This window comes from Manis pentadactyla, chromosome 13 (assembly GCF_030020395.1).
Source record: "Manis pentadactyla isolate mManPen7 chromosome 13, mManPen7.hap1, whole genome shotgun sequence".
In the NCBI taxonomy this organism is placed as follows: Eukaryota; Metazoa; Chordata; class Mammalia; order Pholidota; family Manidae; genus Manis; species Manis pentadactyla.
The window spans coordinates 56,363,467-56,379,555 of record NC_080031.1 but is presented as its reverse complement, the minus strand read 5'-3'; the positions used below and the strand labels follow the sequence as shown (position 1 = coordinate 56,379,555).

Below are 16,089 nucleotides of genomic sequence, written 5' to 3'. Positions count from 1 at the left end.
GAGTACACAAGGAGTGTAGAAGCATAAGGAAAATGGGATTTTAAAGCAGCTTATCCTATGGTTTCCAATTTTTTGGACTTCCTGTAAGTAACTCATACATGAAAACCCACCTTCTAAATGCTGAGATTATTAATTTACAAATGTCAACACCGACCTCTCAGAGTAACTGCAGGAAGCTCTTAAAGAATTTAAAGCTATTGGGATTATCTATGTAATTGTCTATCTACTGATCTACCTACCTTACCTGTATTTTGAATAAACGCAACAACTCCCATCTAATGTGTTACTTGCCTGCTTTGAAACACAAGTGAACATGGTGTGTCATTATGGAATTACTTTTATGTACCTTATACTCTCAAGTCCACCTCTCAGGAGTAATATGACACTATTTACATGAATGTTTTTTAGAAACGAACACTAGTACTTTAATTACTAATTATTGATAATTGTCACAAAATCAAAAGCTTTCAATTGTGCAAAATATATTACTTAGGATATCACATTTGATTTTATTATCACATGTGATATTGATGTTTTAATAAAGTCTGTAGTTTTTTAGAGCAGTTTAAGGTTAACAAGAAAGTAGAAATACCCCAGATCTCCTCTATCCCCATACATGCATAGTCTCCCCATTATCAACATCCCATGCTACATTTGCTACAACTGATGAACCTACATTAACACATAATTTAGCTTACCTCTTCCTGTTGTATGAACCCGTACATTCTATGGGTATTATATATCTGACATTAAAATACCACACAGTATTTCCACTGCCCTAAAAATCCTGTGCGCTCTGGCTATTCATCTTTTTCCTCTCCCTTCCTGTGGGAAACCACTATTCTCTCGTCTCTCTAGTTTTCCCTTTCCAGAATGTCAGAGTCGGAATCATACAGTATGTAGCCTTTTCAGATTGGCTACTTTCACTTAGTAATATGCACTTAGGGTTTCTCCATGTCTTTTCATGGTTTGAAAACTGATTTCTTCACAGTGTTGAGTTCTAAAAATTAAACAAAAGCTACAAACTATTCTAAGCTATTCTATCTGTAATGGCAAATGTATTTAAAAAATTTTATGCCACAAATTAGGAAAAGTTATACAATATAAAAAACACTACATTTCAGAAGGTACAACACTATAATATAGAAATGTTTTAAAATGGGACTTAATGTTCAACATGTATAAAACTAAAGAGCTCTACTTAGTCCACTAAACAGATAATTTTCCATACTTAAATCATTCTGTGGTAGCCTCTGCAGAGATTTGTTTCTTAAAATTTTATTTTACACCATACTGAATACTAGATATGCTGGAACTGAGGAAGAAAATGAAGCCAAGCGTGGAGTGATTTTGAATCTCAAAAGGATATAGACATGGACTTATATAGGCAAATGGAAAAGATCAAATTAATGCAACCCATAAACAGATTATCATATAGAAAATAAGAACGGTAAATGTCAAAAAATGGAATTGGTAGCATGTTAGAAATGATGTTCTCTTTGCCCATTTAATAAAATTTGCTGGGAAACTTTCATATGTATCACTTTGCAGAATTAATCTTATCTCTGCACCAATTAGTACAGAGATAAGATTAATATAAAGGGTATTTAATGACTAAGAGACCTGCAAAACCCATTATTTCCAATTCAGCTTCAAACAAGCTGTACAAAAAACTGAAAATGAATGAAAAAAACATTTGAGTATTCATTTGGGGCCAAGTCCCTGCCTAACCCCTGCATAGCAAATACGCAGGATGGCTCTAAAGGGTAACCAAGGCTTTGAAAACTTAACTGACATTGGAACAGCCCACCCATAAAATGATATGGAATTTGCACTCTCAGCATAAGTGCTCATAATCTTACAATACTGAAAATGAATCAGAAACAGTAGCACTGTGACTGCAAAGGAAAGATACACTGAATCTGAAGGCAAGGAAGTAGAAATCCAATCTGAAGAGAACAAAATTGTAAAAAGGAATGAATAAAGTCTCCAAGGCCTGTGGGGCACCCAAAGTTCTAAAATTCATCCAGAAAATATCTGAAGAAATAATGGCCAAAGTTTTCCAAATTTGGGACAGATGCATGTACAGATTCATGAAGCTCAGTGAGTGAGTTTTATAACACATGAACAGGATCTGTATAATAAGAAATGCAAGTACTGATTAAAGAAAGCAAAGACACAAATAAATGGAGAGAAGTCACTTTCATGGCTTGGACTGCCCAACAGACTGAGGATGTCAGTTCTTGACAAAATGATTTGTGTGTTCTATGTGAACCCTTTTAAAAGCCCAAGATTTTTTTCCACATAAATTAACAAGTTTCCCTTAAACTTTATGTGGCAACACAAAGGAATTAGAATGGCTAAAACACTACTGGAAAAGCAGCAGGAAGTTGTAAGCATCACAGCACCCGCTTTTTAAGACATAGTCACCAATATCTACAGCAAACAGTACAGCATGGGATAGACACAAAGATCAGTGACACAGAGTGGCAGCACCAGAAACAGACCCATACAAATGTGACAAGATGATTTTTTGACCAACGTTACAAAAGTGATTCAGTGGAGGAGGAAGAGCCTTTTTTATAAAATGGTGCTGGGACAAGTGGACATGAGTAACCAAAAATTATCCATTTAAACCTCACACCTCATACAAAAATGAAGTGGATCAGATACGGAACTACATGTAAAATCTAAAACTATAAACTTGAAGAGAAGAGAGGAGAAAATCTTTGGGACTTAAGAGTTAGGTGACAAGTTCTTAGACATGAAACCAAAGGCAGTCTCCATACAGGAAAACAGCTGGTATGTCTGGTTCATAAGAATTGAAAATGTTTGTTCTGTGTATGACCATGTCAAGAGAATGAGAACAGGCCACCAACTGGGAGAAAATATCTTCAAATTACATATACAACAAATAATTCATATCCAGAACATATAAAGAGCTCTATCAATAATAAGCAACCCAACTAATAGACGGGCCAAAAGCTTACACAGACAACTCACAAAGGAAATATGCAAATGACAAGTACAGAAAAAGATGCTTAGCAACACTAGTCATTAGGGAAACGCACGTTAAAACCACACACAACACTACTGTGTTCTGTTAAAACACACTATCAAATACTGATGAGGATGCAGGCAAACAGAATTACTCATACATCAGTGGGAATACAGAAATGGTAAGGTCATTATGGAAACTAGTGAACAGTTTTTAAAGAAGATACATTCTTACCTTATGACCAAACACTAACACTCTTAAGCATTTGTATGATAAAGACGAGAACAATTTATCACAAAAACCTCGACACTAATGTCACAGCTTAACCTATAATCAAAAATCATGTGAAACAGCATAATGCCCTTGAATATATGATACACTGAACTGTTCTACATCATGAAATGGAATACTCAGCAATAAAAGTAATAGACTATCAATATATGCAACAACCTGGCTGGCTCTTAAGGGAATTATGTTTGAAACAAAAAACGTAAAAATCTCACAAGTTTATATACCAAATGACTCTATTTATATAAAACTCTTGATGTGAGAAGAAAAATAGAGATGGGGAGTTAGGTAAGTGGTCACCGAGAGTTAGGGAAAGGAAGGACAGATTTAGATTTAACAAGAGCCACATGAGGAATTTGCTTTGAGGACATCTCTTTATCTTGATTGCAATGATGGGCATATAAATCTATACATGGTAAAATGTCATAGAAATATACATGAAAACATAAGCAGAATGACACCTGCCATAGTAGTGAAATCTGAGGAAGGTCTGTAGTCTGGCCTATGGTGTTGTTCCAAACAATTTCCTTGTTCAGATAAATGCGCTGTGATCACACTGGGGGAGCTGCCTCTTGGGGTTTCTGCAACTTCTTGTGAGTTTATGTCGACATTTAAAAGGGTTTTTTTTAAGTTCAGCAAATCTTAGCTAATATAAACTAAAAAAGTTAAAGACCTCACGCAGACACATCATAATCAAACTGCTGATTCTTAGAGGTAAGGAAAACAAATCTCAAAAAGGAAGGAGAAATTATTTCCAGCCTCCATTTATGCCAGTCACTGTACTAGGTGCCTTTACCTGTGTCTGTTACCTTCACAATTCCCATTATTTTAGGTAACATTCTCTCCTCTTTAAAGACGAGAGGACTGACCCAAAAGTGTGCAAAATTGCTAAGAGTTGGTAAAGAATTTAAGCCCAGGTCTACTCTACTGAAGTCCAATTTTTTTGTATACATATGTAAACCTTTTCAACACAGCTTCCTAACTACCATCAAGAACATAGTATACATACCAAGTGTGAGTATATACCCCTAATTGTTTCAGTACAAACTGAGAGGACTATAGTGTGCTACTCCTTTCTACCCTACACCATGTCAATGATTAAAAAGAAATTATCATGTTAAAGCTAATTTGCATCCGTTAAGATACATTAGATTACAACCACAGTAAATGACTGGCTAATTGAGGCAAAATGATTTATTAAAGGGTTAGTGAGGATGCTTAATCAATTAAAGTAACAGCTAAACCAGCCAAGTCCTTCAAAAAAGAGGAGCTGAAAGGGCCAGTAGTGGTGGCTCAGTAGAGGATGGCCTGCTTCACTTTCACTCTTCTGGGGCCTGAAACGTCTGTTTACTTGCAGGAGGATGTCTTAATGCGAGAACGTTTTTGGTCTGGCAGGTAAACGTTCTCATCCTGATTTTCTCCTCCCAGCTCTCGGGCTCTCTTCTTGTACTTGCTGATCATCTGAGCAAAGGCACGGTTGAAAACGTGGCAGCTGAAGCGCTCACGGGCTGCATTCTCAACGTGCGCCTGCAGGACCTCCAAGCTGTGGAAAACCTGGTAGCAGCCCAGGCACCTGAAGCCGCTGTCCAGGGTCCCCAGCCCCTCGGGTGTCTTGGCCCTGGAGCCCTCTTGGGCTGGAGGCTCCCCTGTACTGCCAGTCAGCTCCCTCCCCTGCAGGGCGTTGTTATACGAGCTGCACTCCATGTCAGTGAGGCGTTTCGGTGGAGACACATAAGAGGGTCTTCTCAGAAAAGTATTCTGGCTTTTTGGTGTTAAAAAGGCCCCAGATGTTTTTTGGGCCACTTGAGAAAAAACACACTGCACCAGTTTGGTCTTTTTAGAGGTGGGCTCCAACACTTCCACCCCACCCCACCAGACAGTCACATCTCTTTTCAGAAAGACACGCCGGTAATAAATTTCCCTGATGGGTGCTGTGTCCATGTGTTGTGGGAACAGAGAGGACTCACCCTGCTGACTCACAGGGACTGGAGAGGAGGAGGAAGAGGAGGAGGCGGAGGAGGTAGAGGAGGAAGCGGAAGAGGAGGGAGAGGAGGAGGAGGAGGGAGAGGAGGAGGAGGCGGAGGAGGAAGCTTCCCGCTCCTCCCAGACCTGGGGCGGAGTCATCTCAAGGGCCCCAACATGAGGAACATCTTCAGGTAACTCGGTGACTTCTGGGAAAAGAAGTTTCAAACAAGAAAACTAGAGTAAGTGTGTGAAGTCTGTAGGAGTTGCGACGGTCATGAGAATATTCCTATGTACGCACATGGCCCCCAAGTACACATGAAGTCAAAGAATGCCGCGCGTGGTATACTTTATCTGAAGTATGTTTGTGGTGTTATTCTGTGGAAATGAGGGTGTGGAGGTCTATGTAAGTTCTGGGACATAGCTGGTGAGTGTTTCTCACATGGGTAAGGGGGTGGTGAATGACGGTGTACATGTGTGTGTGGTGAGACAATACACGTGAACAGGGGTGGTACATGTTCTTATTGTGAAACAGTTAAGACAGAGTGTGTTGGAGGAAGTGTGCCTGGGCTCCCCAGAAGCACAGCTCCCTGAGGGGCTGAAGGCTTTGAGCTGAAGGTTTTATGGGTGAGGTGGTACGTGGAAAAGAAAGACTGCACATGAAAGTGCATTCCCATCAGGGCATTAGGAGTTTTTGAGTGCGTACGCTGGCTCTGAGGGAGCTAAAACAAGCTACCAGTGTGAAAGGGTGTACATTATTTATGGGTCAGTCTGTAGACAGCAGAGTCTGAGAATGACTGCGTGAGGAAGGAAGGCGCAAGTGTGTATATGTGTAACACTTGTAGAGAATGGGAAAGACGCATCTGGAATGAAGGCTTGTGCATATGAGAAAGTGAAAAGGAATAATGTGGCTCTACCTGGTATGGAGGAATATGGGTGTGTGTGTGTGTGTGTATGTGTGTGAGTTTGTGCTGATTTTAGGGAAGAGGTGTGTGTGTGTGTGTGTGTGAGTTTGTGCTGATTTTAGGGAAGAGGTGTGTGTGTGTGTGTGTGTGTGTGTGTGTGTGAGAGAGAGTTTGTGCTGATTTTAGGGAAGAGGTGGTAACTGCATTCCCACACTGTTATCAGCACAGCCCACTGCCTCACTCACAGCTGTCACAGTGTGCCTATGGGGAACTGTCCTAACCTTGAAAGCACACCCCCAATTTGTCCCTCCACAGAGGCCTCAGTCTTACTTCTGCTGCCCTAAAGCCCTTTCCTCTTTTTGAAGGGAACGTAGGGATTGGGATGAGCAGCTCAGCTACTCATCCTGTCCAACCTTTGTGAGCTTCCTTATCATCCTCATCAGCAACACGAAGCTTTCCTCTCTATTTCCAGTAACTAGATTATGCCTTTAAATTCACAAACTTAAGTAAATAAGTAGGTAAATCATTATTCCTGACAAAATAACAAACACATTCAGCCCCTTCCCCTGTTTAAAAACTTCAGTTACACCTGCAACCCAATGTTTACTTCTCAAAAATTTCTCCTTTAGGTGACTACAGAGTGTCTGGTGGGTAACGTTGCTCTGGGGAAAGGAAAAGTTAGTGTGTGTTGTTTTTTTGAGAGAGCTCGTGTGCATACCAAGTTTGGCAAGCATAGTTTGATGTGTATGTGCCTGTCATGTTTCTTCAAGTTTAGGTTGTGAGTTTAGAGATGAGATGGCCCAGATGTGTGAAGGTGGTGTGGTGTGCTGGGTGACATGAAGCATAATTTTGTATTTATGAAGGCAATGTATCTTCTATGTATTTATGAATAACCTGTGCTTCATGTGCTGTGCAAGTTTCAGTAGTTACATAATATCTATTTGGTTTATAGGAAAGACTGTGAGGATTTGAGTAACTTTCTGAGATGTGTTGAGACCACAAAAGTGTAACAGAGAGGCCACATGAAGGCTAGATAGAAAGGAGATCACCAGATGGATGGTGGAATTTGGGGATTATGTGAACGGACTAAGAGCCTGGGAACAGAGAGGAGTTTTAGTGGCTGTTACACATTTGTGATAGTTTCATGCCCTATTAGTGTGAAATACCGAGTGCTAAAAGAGTGGGATTACCTGCGGGATCAAAGACCATGGTACTGAAGGAATGAGATCAGAGCAAATTAGAGGAATGTATGTACAGAAAAGTGAGGGTGTGATGGTGTAACATGTGGATATCAGCTTAGGTGTGTGCGTGTGAGTGTGAGCAGCTGTGGGTGTGATGGAGTATCGTGCCTGTGTGCTTATGAGGACAGGAGGTGGGTGGAGGCAAGAACTGAGGGGCCACTTTCAAATCTGCGGCCACTCTTCATGCACGAGAGGACGCACATGAAGGAGCTTAGCTCTCTGTAAGACAGGAGGAAACTATGGGTTCCTGCGTGGGTGCTTCATTCTGGACCTTCCTGGCTCCCTCCAGCTGATTGTGAGAGATTTGTGACACTGTGACCATGGAGCACATCTGTTCAGGTTCAGCCTGAGTTAGTCTGCCCGTTTCTCTGTCACTCTGTCAGCTTCGTTACCTTTTCCAATACGGCCCTGTCTGATACCCTTGCACTTTTGGGCACTTGTCCTTGTTGAGATTTCCCTTGAATCTCAAGCTTGTGCCTTATGTACATGCATTGACTCTCACCGAGAGCAGAAAGAAACATTGTCTCCTTTCTGTGTTCTCTCATATCTGGACAGGGGTTTGTATCAGCTTCTATCTCGTCGACCAGGGAATCTTAGGCTGATCTCTGGGCCATTCTCACACGTCCCGTTCCCGCCTCCAGGTTAAACACCTTTACTTACCGCTATCCTCGTAGTCAGAGAGAGAGGAGGGGTAATCTGAGGTAGAGGTATTTTCTAATTCCTTCTGTGGAAGATTACTAGGCTCTCCAATATGCTTTTGTTTCTTGAAGATCTCTGTTAAATTGAACGAAAAGTAAAGGAATATAGCCAATATTGTTTTTCTTGCTTTTCCAAGTTTTTTTTTTTCATTAAGGTAAGATTGATACACACTCTCACGCCACCACCTTGAACCCACTCTCGAGATATAGCCACTCTTTCATCCAATCCATACATTTCGATTTCTCTATGTCAGACATACATGGAGACTGCAGTCTCTTTTCTGGCTTCAAAATACAAGTACACAATGGTTTCTAATTTTGCCCAACTGTTAATAGCTAGGTGGGTATAAAATGCATATTTTGTCTCTATGGACATGCTTGCAGTGTGCCTTGGACCTGTGCTGCTACACAGAGTACAGGTGAGATAAAATATTATAATATCGGTTTACCTGACTACATATGTCATTGGGTTAAACACATTATGTTTTCATTCTCATAGTCTGAATAATGTCCCCCACCCACCAAACATGCCCATATCCTATTCCCCGGAACCTATGAATGTTAACTTTATGAGGCCAATGGGACTCTGCAGATAAGATTAAATTAAGGAAGTATTTGAAATGAATTCCTTTCAATGGCAGGGAAACAGAGCCCTAGGCTCCCAAGTTGCAGAGGAGAAGATTGTAACTGGGCCCAAAGTATACCTTTCTCTCTGGCTGAGCAGAGACACTGACCTAGATTTCTACAGGTCTGATTGGCCTAGACTTTAGCAGCTCTTCCCTTTTACTCACCAGCACAAGAGGCTGAGTCAAGAGAGGAGTCAGATGTGTAGTATTCGGATTCACAGGGTCCATTATTTTTCTCGGGACCCACAGTTTCATCTTCCAAATACCAAGGCAGTGCACCCGATGCCTGGAGCTTTGAGACTCCTGGAAAATGGAGCGAAGTAACAGAGCAGCTGGTTCCATTCTGTTCCCTCCTACTCTTCCTCCTAATGTACTATCCCCACTTTCCCTCCCTCATGGAAATACTCATTTTGCCCTAAACATTTATCTTTGGCTTGGACAGAGAATGGGCCTATTACAGCTTTCTGGGTTACTCTCTGGACCCTGTAGTCCAGGCTCCTCACACTCACTCACCTTGCTTAAGACTTTTGGTACCAGTTGCTTTCCTCTACCATTTTTTTGTGTGTGGGTGTGCCCTTTGCACTCCCCCTCCTAGATTTACAACCTCACATGAAACAATTGGTGAATTTTTATCTTTGCAGAATATATTTTATATTATTTGTCACTGTCTTTGTTTTGCTGACCAAGCTCACTTTTCCTCAGTGAATTAAAATGACCTTCATCTCCAATCAATGTGTCAGGTATGTTCATCGTGCGCACATTGTGGCAGAATGGTGTGATGAATGTCATGTGTGTTGTGCGCATAAATTCTTAACCTGATGATTTAAACTAGGTTAGGGTTTAATGTGTGACTGATCTGATGTTTGCACAGTTGAATATGGAGTGAGTGCTGTGTGCATGAGAATGGTATGTGTGCTTTCTGTCTGTGTTTTAGGTCAGCACGTATCTGTGTGCAGACTGCATGTCCTACGATTATGGATTTGTGTGTGTGTGTTTCACATGTTGTTAGGTGGCTTAGATGTGCAACAGAATTATTGGGAGTATTCTCTTTGAGACTAGTGGAATTAATGTATCTGTGAAATCTAAAGTAACAGTGAAAGAACAGAAGGATATGAGAATCAATGGCTGTAAGAGAAAGAATATGAGTTTTCAGAATAGAGAACTGTTTGATTCCAAAGTAAATGAGGGCGCAGGAAAGAGTGTGCAAGAATAAATGTAGAGCAACATGTGATTGCATTACAAAGTAAAATCTTGGAAGATTGAGGTCTAAAGAGTTGAGATAGAATACGGACACTAAAGCCTAGCACTTTAACTCGGAGGCATTCACCAAACAGACATATGTCCATATAGCAAAAACATGTAATAGAATTTTCAGAATATCTCCTTTTAGAGTAACCCTAGACTGAAATGTAACCCAAATGCTCATAAAAGTATAATCAATAAAGACACTATCTATATGCCAAGAATGAATGAACTACAGTCACATATAACATGGATGATGATTACAAGCACAGGTACAGAGAGTGAAAAGAAGTAGACGTAAAGCATGTGTTGTGCACTCCTATTTACATAACATTAAAACATAGGGACAACTATGAAGCACTTTGGTAATCAGAGGAATTATCACTCTTTGGTTGGGACAAAAACAGATTAGAGAACTTAGATGCGTGTGAAAGATGACAAGGAAGTGAATGATTAAGACAGGGGGTGCTGATGGGTCTGTATAGGGTTGAACTTGAGAACATCAGCTATGAGAAGGTACCTCTGTGCTGGGGTCTTGGACCAGGTGTGTCTATACTCAGGTCAGGACCTGAGGATCCTACGACGTTGGGCCTGCTTTAGGCTATTAATACTGTTACACCTTCTTGGTAAAATAACCTGTCCTTGCCCAGTTCATACCGACATGTCCTTCCATGTTTATCTGATACACCTCATCCCCTTAGGCCCTCTTCCACCATTTCCTCAAATACCTCACTGCTCTCCCCTTGTCTCCTTGGGCTCGCTCCAATCCTTCTAAGTATTTTCCCTTGGAATTTACTACTTCTGCTGGGGATTATATTAACGAAAATGGAGAAGCATCTTGAGTTTCTTTCTGTACTGTGCAGCCTTGTGCTGACTCATGAGCAGAATCACTCAGCTCATCTCTGGGCTCTGCCTAGATCCCCACTGTCCTTTGTATCCCACTCAATAGTCCCTTCTTACCAGCACCAGCAGGCTTCTTCTCACAAGGAACACAGGAGACGCACTCTGAAGCAGCAGCAGCAGCTTCCGTTGCTTTCGGACCTGGTACATATTAAGAAAGGCATTACGTTAGAAATTACTGTCTTCCCCTTGGCTTATTTATGCTGTATATGTGTGTACGTGCGAATTGGTGTGAATGTGTTTTACATGCTTCATAGTTTACACAAAATACATCTCTGAACACGCACTATTTGTATTGAAGCTGGATTGCAGACAGACTCACTTCCCAAGCCTCCCCCCAAGGCCCCACTGGGCTGTGCTGAAACCCAAATGTCACATTCCCTTCATGAGCCCCCACTGGGAACCTCGGTTCTGGTCCTGATCTGTCCCCTCCCACTGCTGAGCACTGGCTCTTCCTCATAGGACTTGTTTACTTTTTAAACCTCATAGTCACAACTATTTCAGTTTCCCGTTTTTTTCTAGAAAGAACCAAACTTTCTCAATTCAACCATCGTGGTTAAATGGTATTGTATGTACATATGTGTGCAAGTGCGTGTGTGTGTCCTGCTGGTTTCTTCCTTACGTTTCATAAAGGAGCCTCACATTTACATCTCTATGCTCTGAGACAATGAAAGAAAGGTCTTCATGTTGGAGACAATCTAAGAAATCAAGTCATTTTCTACCTGACTTCACACTCTCATCCCTGCACCTCCAATTTTAGGTTCTCAAACTTTTTTCCTAATTATTTACTTACCTCTATGAGCCACATGTTCTTCATAAACTGGAAAAGGTATTATTGGAAAACGTATAACAATATCCACTTAACAAATGCCCTCAGTTTTGTAAACAAAGAAATAAAGGGAAATACATTATATAAGAAAAGTTATAGTAATGAATCATTACATCTGTGATAGAGTAACCGAGAGCGGCACAATGTAGGGAACACAGGTCCTATGCCACAGAGACAAGGACCTAATCACAGGAACCTGCTCTTGACCCTCAGATGATCTGATCCCTTAGAAAGACCAGCGCACCCACACTTCTCCTCCCTCCAGCCTTCCTGCCCTTTCTCTCCCATAAGTAGGAATCCTTGCTCTTTTTCTTTAGAAGACAGTTTTTAGATCCCCAATGCTCAGAGAATATCACTGACACACCTCCTGACATCCTGGCAGCTTTAGGGGAACGTGTGGTTTCAAGATGTTTCCTTTTCCGTTTATGCTTCATGGCTCAGCACTTCAGAGAAGTGTGCCTTCCTCCCTGGAACTCTGCTGCCAGAGGTTCAAGTATATCCAACAACAAGCAACTGGAAAGGCTCCCTCCGCACTCACTATCCAAGAACAAGCAACTAGAGAGGCTCTCTCCGCACTCAGTCACTCACTGGACTGGCCGGTGCTTAAGTACACCAGGAGGGCCATTATGATGTGAGACAGGGATCCAGAGCATTCTGACATGGGCATCAGAGCAAACCACTGATGGGGGGAGGGGGGCTTTTTACCAACACAAACTCTTATCAACTTGAATTTTTATCTTGCATTCCATATCAAAACTTGAGAACCAATGATGTAGATTAAACAAAAGATCATTATGTATCTAGAGTAACCACATTACTAAATCTCCTTAAGGGTGAGAATAAGGCATTACCTGAACCAGGCATAGAACCTTCCTGCCCCATATAACATGGTAACTGTCATATGTTAGCAGTACCATATAATATGTACACATAAAAGTTGTATGTGAGGTGTATGTGTATAGTGGGTTTACGAACACCTTGTGATTCCACACAGCTCCAACATTTATTGAATTTTCCCCACTATAGGGAACAGGCTCATGTATTTCAACAACCCAATGTCTCTTTTGAAACTCTTTCCCATCACTTCCCCAGAGCCTTCAGGGAAATAGGAAGCCCCTGGCTTTACATCCCATGACCCTCATCGTGAATCCTGTGCTTGTCAAGCATGAAGGCTTCATTCGCCAGCTTCTCTTCTAGGCCCTAGTCTCCTGGAAACCAATGGGCTCTGCACAGGGCTTGAACTCTAGTTAGCTCCATTCTACTTCCAACTTCCCACTGACTGTCTGCTCCCTGAGGGGCAATATGTATTTCCCTCAAAGTAAGCAGTTGCTCTAGAGCCAGGCAGTGATCCAGCCAGCTTCAGCCTTCTTTACCTCAAGCAGGTCCTGCCTCACGCTGTTCCACGCACATGGGCTCGGACTCTTGCAGCCACTAAACAGTAGGCACATTTCCCAAGACAGTCTCAGCCTTGTCAGCTATTGGAAAAACCCAAACCAAAAATTAGATACTATTTTACACATACCAAATTGGTAAAAATTAGATCAACCTATACAGACAATTGTAAGGATATGGATTAAAAAAGGAACCTTCATGATATAAAATGAAGTATCGACCTATGTAGCTGTGTTGGAGAACAATTAGCCAACATTTAATGAAATTAAATATACATATAACCTATGAGCCTATAATCTCATTCTTTAACATGATCTTTACAAGGGTGATATTCACAGCATTATTTATAAGGGAAGGGAAGTGGCATTTTAGTTTCTAACTCAAAAAGAATGGATAAGCAACATATCGTTGATAAATACAACAGAATACATTTCCAAGAATAAAAGCCAAGCCCATTATACTATATGTCTATAGAGCAGGGCATCAAGAAGGAATTGGAGATCAGGAACAAAAAGAAAATATAAATCAATGAAATAACCTAGTGACTATTAGAAATAAGCTAGTGACTAAGCAGAATTCTTAAGTTAGTAGTCAGTAATTAACTAAAGATAGAAAAAATCTTTCTCAAAAATAAAATGGTTCAGATTAGGTCTAGAACTAAGAGAAAGGATTATTCTAAAGATACCCTATAGTATGAGCTTCCTATTGCTGTTACAGCAGATTACCACTGTGTAAGGGGCTTAAAAAACAAATTTCTTATCTTGCAGTTCTGGAGATCATAACTCCATTATGGGTCTTACTGCCTAAAATCAAGATGTTAGCAGAACTGGTCCCACCTGGAGGCTGTAGGGGTGAATCTGTTCCCTTTTCCAGGTTCTAGAGGCTGCCTACATTGCTGGCACACCTTCATTTCCTTCATTTTTAGAATATATCACTACAACATCCACTTCCACTGTCACATGGCCACTCTCTCTCTCTCTCTCCCCCCTACCTCCTCCCATAAGGACTCTTGTGATTACATCATCCCCACACAGGCAATCCAGGATAATCTGCCCTTTTCAAAACCTTGAAATAAATCCCACCTAAAAAGGCTCTTTTGACACTTGCAGTAACATATTCACAGGTTCCAGGGATGAGGAGGTTGACTTCTTCTCCAAGGGGGTGAGTGGAGAAAGATTTTTTTCTCAGCTCCCACACCAAGACAAGCACAGAGAGTGTCAGAGTAAATTCACCAGCAGTAAAATACAGTAGGCTGAGTGAGAATGGAAATCTCTAATTAAATAAGAGCAATAGGAAAAAAAGAGAGCATAGCAACTTGGTAAACATATCGAGGAAAACAAAGTTGAATAAAATAAAAAAAAACCCTGTTTGAAAAATGTAACCCAAGGAATAGACAAAGAAGTACATTAGCATTCTTCATGCCATAGAACTGGCAACTGCCTTCAGTACAATAAGGGCGTCAAGACAAGATGACAAGCCAAAGCAAAGAAATAAAAATGGAAAGTGGGGGTGGGGGGGAATAAAAAGCTAAACAAGGTCAAAACTGGATGCATAAACAACTTAAGACCAGAAAAAAACAGAATAACAGAATAAATCTTCCAACTGAAAAACTGACATATCCACTTGAGAGTAGTTATAAAGGGAAGGACAAATACACAATGAGAAGACAGATTAAAAAAAGAAAGGTGAAATTATGTAACGTAACAATAAAAAGGTTAGCCAATAAACCAGACAATTATGCAAGATATGCCACAGTAAAACACCCCTTGCAATGAAGACCTGAAACCACAAATTCCTAAATTGCAGGGTTTTTTTTTTTCCTTAAAGGATAAAACAAAATTCTTCAGGTATCCTATGAGGAAAAGCAAGTCATGGCAAGTGCCAAACATCAAGCTGGCTTTACTCTTCCATAAAGCAACATACATTGCTTGAAAATAGTAGAGAAATAGTAGAGTATCTGCAGATGTTGAGAAAAAGAAGGTGTAATACTGCAGTCTGATCTGCAGATAAGTTGTTTTCAAGTATAAAAGTTAAGTGGCAGAAATTGTCAAATGTGCATAAAAATAATTATTACAAGAGTCATTACTGAAAAAGTCACTTAACTCTGCCATAGAGCCAACTCAAAACATCAATGGAAATGCCATGGAAAAGAAACAGAAACAAAACACAAATGCCAAAATACACTACAACTCAAAACATCAATGGAAATGCCATGGAAAAGAAACAGAAACAAAACACAAATGCCAAAATACACTACAATATTGACTATAAGCACCTGAGGGTGGAGATGGGAGTGGGAACTGATTGAACCAACTGCGTTGCACTAATTCCTATGAAGAAAGTTTGGATCTTGGGACCTCAAGGGCCAATCTAGGTCCCCTGCTCTAGACTTTGTCATCATTTTCTGTCTTTCCCTGTGCACAGCACTATCTAAAATCTAAAGTTCCCTGTGCACCATGTTTGTCATCTCCGTGCTTTAGCTCAGTGTTCCCACAGTTTGTGTAAACCCAGTGGAGAGTATATACACATGTACCTGCACACGCACAGCCACTAACCAGGATGATGTACAAGAGCCTGGAATCTTGGTTGTGTCTGTGAAGGGGAAGCCCAGAAGCCAGGAACTCAGGGAGGAAGACACGCCCCCTTCTGCAATGCTGGAGTTTTAAACTTACAGGTATGCAATTCCTAGATTTACCAGGATCAGAATTTTTAAAAGTAGGGCTTGAAAGAACTGTGCCTAAAGAGCCCATACATATGGTCTATACAGGATAGGCTTTGTAAGGTGAATGGTCACTGCTGTCCCCAGCACTGGGGCGCCAGCACTCAAAAGGCGAATGAAGGGGGACTACGCAGGTGGAAGGCAGTGAGGATGCTACGGGCCAGAAGGCGGCGGTACAGAGCACACGCCGGGCCCCGCCTGTGGAGAGCAGCTGGTTCTCAGAAAGTGACACTTACAGTTTCCGTAAACACTCAAGAGCTGCCGCATCTGATTGCTGTTCCCTTCAGAG

At 41.1% G+C, this 16,089-nt stretch overlaps 1 protein-coding gene across 1 annotated transcript; it reads right to left on the bottom strand.

Annotated features, from left to right (window-relative positions):
• Window positions 1-4,448: 4,448 nt before the first annotated feature.
• On the bottom strand, window positions 4,449-12,123 carry LOC130680209 (protein FAM170A-like). Its single transcript, XM_057490484.1, has 6 exons — window positions 12,054-12,123; window positions 11,654-11,680; window positions 10,921-11,001; window positions 8,884-9,021; window positions 8,055-8,168; window positions 4,449-5,457 (listed from the first exon to the last, which is right to left on the bottom strand). The coding sequence occupies exons 1-6, from the start codon at window positions 12,121-12,123 to the stop codon at window positions 4,634-4,636; spliced, it is 1,254 nt and encodes a 417-aa protein (XP_057346467.1). The 3' UTR covers window positions 4,449-4,633.
• Between the last annotated feature and the right edge of the window lie 3,966 nt (window positions 12,124-16,089).